The following is a 5476-nucleotide window of genomic DNA, read 5'->3' as shown; positions in this document are numbered from 1 at the left end:
AACCTGGCAAGAATGATCAGGAACCAGACCTTTTATTAGCGCCTATGGATACATGCTGGGATGTTGTGGATCTGCAATGTTTGGAAGAGACAATGAATGCTGGTATTTTTTTACATATAAATGAGTTGGCAAGGAAGGGAGTAGGTATATAACGCTCTAACATCTTCGGGAGGATAGGTCGCAGTTGACTATTGGAGGCCTTGTTAAGATAACAGATCCTACTGGGTTTCTTTAGACATCCCCTTTCTCTGCCCTGTCTCTGGGGTTTTTGACTGGGCAGTGTTCGCGCCCTCCCTGTCTAACATGTGTAAAATAAATAAGACAGACACTCCCTGGACAGGGAATAAAGCACAGAAGCGCAGGCTGCGAGAGTTCCGAGAAAGGTTTATATAGATCTCTGAGAGTGCTCTGACCACATACAAGTTACAACACACTTATATAGTATTTCTACATGGTTGACATATGATGCTACATTGGACCAGGAATGGTCAGCCGTGGTGGTGACTTAGGTGTGGGCATCATCTCTTCCTCCGGGTTGGATGTTGGGTTGGCAGGAGGATTGACATCAGACATTGTGCTCCGGATAGGTGTAGGTCAGGTCGCTGTGAAACACGGTGGTCACTATCTAAGCTAAGAAAATACATTCTGAATAATGCATGCACTAAATAACAGTTGATCAAAAGACTCTTAGTAGTATCTCATGTCATTATACAAATCACTCAAGGGTTTACACCATCTACACATTTGGGTTACATAGGTCGCAGGTTTAAGTGCTTTGACCACTATAATACTGTCATTGAACTATAGGGTTAGTCTCACAAGAATCTCAGGTATGTGGCACTTGTTAGTATTGGGCACAATATACTGCACAAGGGTCTGATGTTAGTTGGGGGGGTCTGTTGGGTGGGCTTCATAGCTAGGTTGGCAGTCTGGCACATGAAAGAGATGCCTTGCAAGGACACAGGGTTAGAACGGCAATAAGTTTCAACTGGCGAGGGTAAGAGGGCAAGGACACTTTTGTGGAGATGGACGAGCTATGTGCTTGGCTCATGTTGGTTCACATGCAGGACAGTGATCTCAGAGGAAAAGGGATGTGTTACATTTATTATATGTTGCAAGCAGCTCCGGCCTCAGTGTGAGAATGGACCCGCAGAGTTTTCCAGTTGGAGTGGGGACGAGGGTGGGGGTTATGTGCTCCGAGCTACAGCGGCAGGCAAAAGGGAGAGATGCATTTTGTACTATCGCAGTGAGGCCTAGTTACCAAGATGGAGTCGAAAGGGGGTACAGAAAATGGATGCCCTGTGTCCTGCTCGGTGGTCCCATCTATGAAAATATAACCAAAAGTAAGTATCACATAAGGGCGAGGGGCGTACCCAGCACTAGAGGCACTTGGTCCAAGTTTTGTACTGGCCCCTCACTCCCACACAGCAGCCTGAACAGTTGCTGTATAGTGAGAGACAAAAAAGGATTAGTGGTGTGTGGAACTGGATGTGAATGTGACTGGCTCCCAGTGGAAGTGGGTATGTGCATCTGGTCAGAAGGCAGACTCCGATATAAAACCTGAAACCCACTCTAGAGTAGGCAGGCTTTAGGAATTCATGAACTCCTATGCACTGTTTTGGCATATCTGAGAATGGCGACTGAGGAAGCTAAAGACGGGCACCTGGATCTCTCGGGCATATGCTTTGGGACTGCCTTTGAAGCTTTGGTGGTACTGGATGGATGTGCAGGGGATTATTAATATTCTGTTAAATAGTTACTTGCCTAAAAACCCAGCGATACCATTTTTAGTCACAGCTGAGAGGTTAGAAATGTTGTGCATGCTTGTGTTTGTTAGGGCAGTGGTGATCACCAAAATTGAGGTGGTGCGATTCTTGCAATGTGAGCCAAAGTCAATGGTGGAGCTCTGGACATAATCCATGTTGCCCCATTCTTGGATGGAGATGGTACAATATAAAAGCGCCAATGATCTGCATGAGGATGATAGGGTTTGGTGTTTGTTTTGATGCATGGGTGAGAAATGTCTGGTGCTGGCGTATAGTTGTTGATGTCCCCTGCCTTTGTCAGATGAGAACATGTGATTGTGCCTATTTTTCTCTTCACCTTCCTTTCGATAACCCTTGTGTGTCACTTCTGTCCCCTGATGTATTTTGTCACTTAACAAAAAGGCCCTTTGGAGGTTGCATACACGTTCGTGTTGGTTCTGACACTGAATTTGTAATTGTGATGTTTTACTCACAAATGTTTTGCCGTGTTGTTATCATTCATCGCACACTTTCTTGAATAGAAAATCGATAAATAGGCCCTCAAAAAACATAGTTTTGGTCTTTACAGGCTGCCATTGCAGTGTTCTAAAACGAAAGAGGAAGCGAGTAGCACGTGTTAGTCCAACTGCAGAGGAATGCCTTCCATAAGGGCTCCAGGAAGGGGTCACCTGAGGAACTGTGTGCCAACACCTGGAAGCGTGCATTATGCAATGCATCCTCCGCTTTGCTCCAACAATTGCAAGGAACACATTACAGCACACATTCTATTATGCATCACAAAAGAATGGAACCCTGTCACTTGCACAGGCCTCAACAGAACGAGTACCTCCTTTCTATTCTGAATGCAGATATGAACCGGTTTTGTTGGCTGCAATGTTACTGTTTGGTTGAAATATTTGTGCTTTCCCAAGAGGCAAATGGCCCATCACTCAATACTCGGCCAAGAAAAGTGTTTTAGAAACGTTCCTGAGGAGCTGTGCCTTCCACTGGTGCCATCCTCCCACCAAGGAATGACGCGGTTCCACCCAACGTGAACGCTCCCTGATCTACGGCTTGGTGTCTGGTCAGCAGTTTTCACAAAGATTTTCAAGATAGCTTTCTCGACCCAAGAAACTCAGAAACAAATGTCCCCTGCGTGTGCAGAGGTGGGTATGACTGGGATGTTTCATGTGGGAGTTCCCCTTTGATTTGACAGAATGAGGCTGGCATGAGGTTACTGTGCACTTCTGGCAGACCTGGTGAGTGTATTTGAGCATGCTGTTGTAACACATTGTGTTACTTTGTGAGATCATTTTTGATTTTCCCTCGATTGTGTTTTGTATGGAATCACTGATGGAATCACCCCGCCCTTTGTTTTCCCAGCGTGGGGAGACGTGATGGTTGGTTAGCTTTACATGACACAGGCCCAAAGTCCTACAGACACAGCTTACAATCCGATTTATCAATGTTTACTAAAAATGTGGATGTGTTCAAAGTTGCGGGGAGAGGTAGATTGTCTAATTATCCAGTAAGTGACGTTAGTTAGTGAAGTACAGGTAGGGGACGTGGTGGAGGGCTTAATTATGGACCAGAAAAGTGTGACTAGCCTAAGAGTATCTTGTTTACTGTAGCACTCATTGTGATTGTTACCTCAGAGTAAACATGTCACTGTACAGCTTGTTCAGCATGTGGCAGCACTGAGGAGGCAATACAACTATAACACACTCAGGAGGAGTCGCTGTGGGACTGAATGCTGGGTATAGGGTGGATGAAGTACCTGCGGCAGCCTTGATTGGTTTGTAGAGGAAATACTGGTGCCTTGAATGTCAGTATGTGCTCCCCTTGCCCTAGCAATGCTGTGGTCATTGACAACGGATCAGGCTTCATCAAAGCCGGGCTATCTGGGGACAAGCACCCACGCTTTGCCTACACCAACGTTATAGGCAGAGCTAAAGCCAAGGCTGTGTTGATTGGTGCTGGACAAAAAGAGTACTACATTGGGGACGAGGCTCAGGCTAAGAGGGGCATCCTGTCCATGAAGCACCCGGTCGAGCATGGAGTGGTGACCTCCTGGCCAGACATGGAGCTCATCTGGAAGAACGTGTATGACTGTGACCTCAAGATGAAGCCGTCGGATAGACCGGTCTTGATTACGGAGGTGCCACTGAATCCGCTGTGCAACCGAGAGGCCATGACGCAGTTGCTCTTTGAACGATTTTGTGTGCCCGCTATGTATGTGGCTATACAGTCAGTGCTGGCACTTTATGCCTCAGGCCGCACCACAGGCTGTGTGGTTGACTGTGGAGCAGGAGTCACACACACTGTGCCCATCTTTGAAGGGTACTGCATGCCTCACGCCGTTCTCAGGCTGGATGTGGCAGGGCATGACCTCACCGATTACCTGATGCGCATCCTTACCGAAAATGGTCTTTCCCTGGTCAGCTCGGCTGAGCGAGAGATAGTCAGGGACATGAAGGAGAAGCTCTGCTACGTGGCTGTGGACATGGATGCTGAGATTTGCAAGATGCCATGTGAAATTGAGAAGGAATACCGACTCCCCGATGGCAGAGTGGTCAAGGTGTACAACCAGAGGTTCCGTTGCCCCGAGACCCTCTTTACCCCGGCTAACATTGGCATGGACGCGCCAGGCATCCACAAATTGTGCTACAACACCATCATGAGGTGCGACATGGACCTCAGACAGTGCTTCTACTGCAACATCATCCTCTCTGGGGGCAGCAGCCTCTTCCCTGGTCTGCATGAGCGGCTGACCAAGGAGGTATGCAGGATGGTGCCCTGTGACACCACTGTCAAGGTGTTTGCCCCAGCTGACCGGAAGCTGTCGGTTTGGATGGGCGGCTCCATCCTTTCCTCCCTCTCTGCCTTCCAACAAATGTGGGTCACAGGCTACGAGTATAAAGAGGTGGGGCCCAACATAGTCCATAGAAAGTGTTTCTAAGTCACTGTTTTCAATGAATTTAAAGAAGACATGGGGTGGGAGGGGGAATAAAACGGAACATACTTATACCTCTAATCATGAATCCCTGTTTTCTGAACCGTAAAAAGTCAGTACAGCTGTGATTCCAATTAGTGATGTTTCCAAAACTTCATGTAGGCACACCTGCAAAAGGAATGAAATCAGCATAAGGGATGTCTTTTGAGTTTTTCCTTTCAGTGTGCGTTGATGGGTAAGATGGCAGATATGCTACCATAGCTACAACTGTTTTGCCAAGTACCTATTTGAAATAACAATGTTTTAATTCAATAGACGATGCACATATAAGTGTCAATTCATGTTTTAATAATAATAATTTGATCACTTCCTTTCTGAACTGCTTATATAAAATAACTGGCCAGGCAACATATTTTCTCCTAAACACAGAGCGTCATGCTCGTCTTCGCTGCTTCGAGGAGGTGCTTTCTGGACCAACTGGGGCTCGGGATAAACGCTTGTTGTCTCCATGTATACAATTCGCATACATTGCTTCCCATAATGCAAGCGCTCTCGTGCGCCACGAGAGAAAGGAATCCTGAGCACCCGGAACAGGTCTAACTAATGCAGCTTAGTCATGTGACTACGCCCGGGTGTGCGGCTGCTCTCTAGAACGTCTTAGAAGCAGCCAATCCATTCTGCATTTCTTATGTGGGGTCTCGTTGCCAGAATGTTTGCTTGCTAAAATCTTCTGCGCTTTTTTGTTTGTCTCTCTGGCCTCGGGGATTGTTGAGAGCTT

General features: G+C 46.9%; 1 protein-coding gene across 1 annotated transcript; it reads left to right on the top strand.

Annotated features, from left to right (window-relative positions):
• Positions 1 to 3454: 3454 nt before the first annotated feature.
• On the top strand, positions 3455 to 4779 carry ACTRT3 (actin related protein T3). Its single transcript, XM_069620376.1, has one exon. The coding sequence runs from the start codon at positions 3577 to 3579 to the stop codon at positions 4702 to 4704; it is 1128 nt and encodes a 375-aa protein (XP_069476477.1). The 5' UTR covers positions 3455 to 3576; the 3' UTR covers positions 4705 to 4779.
• The last annotated feature ends 697 nt before the right edge of the window (positions 4780 to 5476 follow it).

The sequence above is a fragment of the Ambystoma mexicanum genome, chromosome 10 (genome assembly GCF_040938575.1).
Source record: "Ambystoma mexicanum isolate Mex_15411 chromosome 10, UKY_AmexF1_1, whole genome shotgun sequence".
NCBI classification, from domain to species: Eukaryota; Metazoa; Chordata; class Amphibia; order Caudata; family Ambystomatidae; genus Ambystoma; species Ambystoma mexicanum.
This window is presented reverse-complemented; position numbering and strand designations above follow the sequence as displayed.

Excerpts from the sequence above, each read along its gene's own strand:
- ACTRT3 (XM_069620376.1), top strand. The coding sequence starts at position 3,577 with ATGTGCTCCCCTTGCCCTAGCAATGCTGTGGTCATTGACAACGGATCA.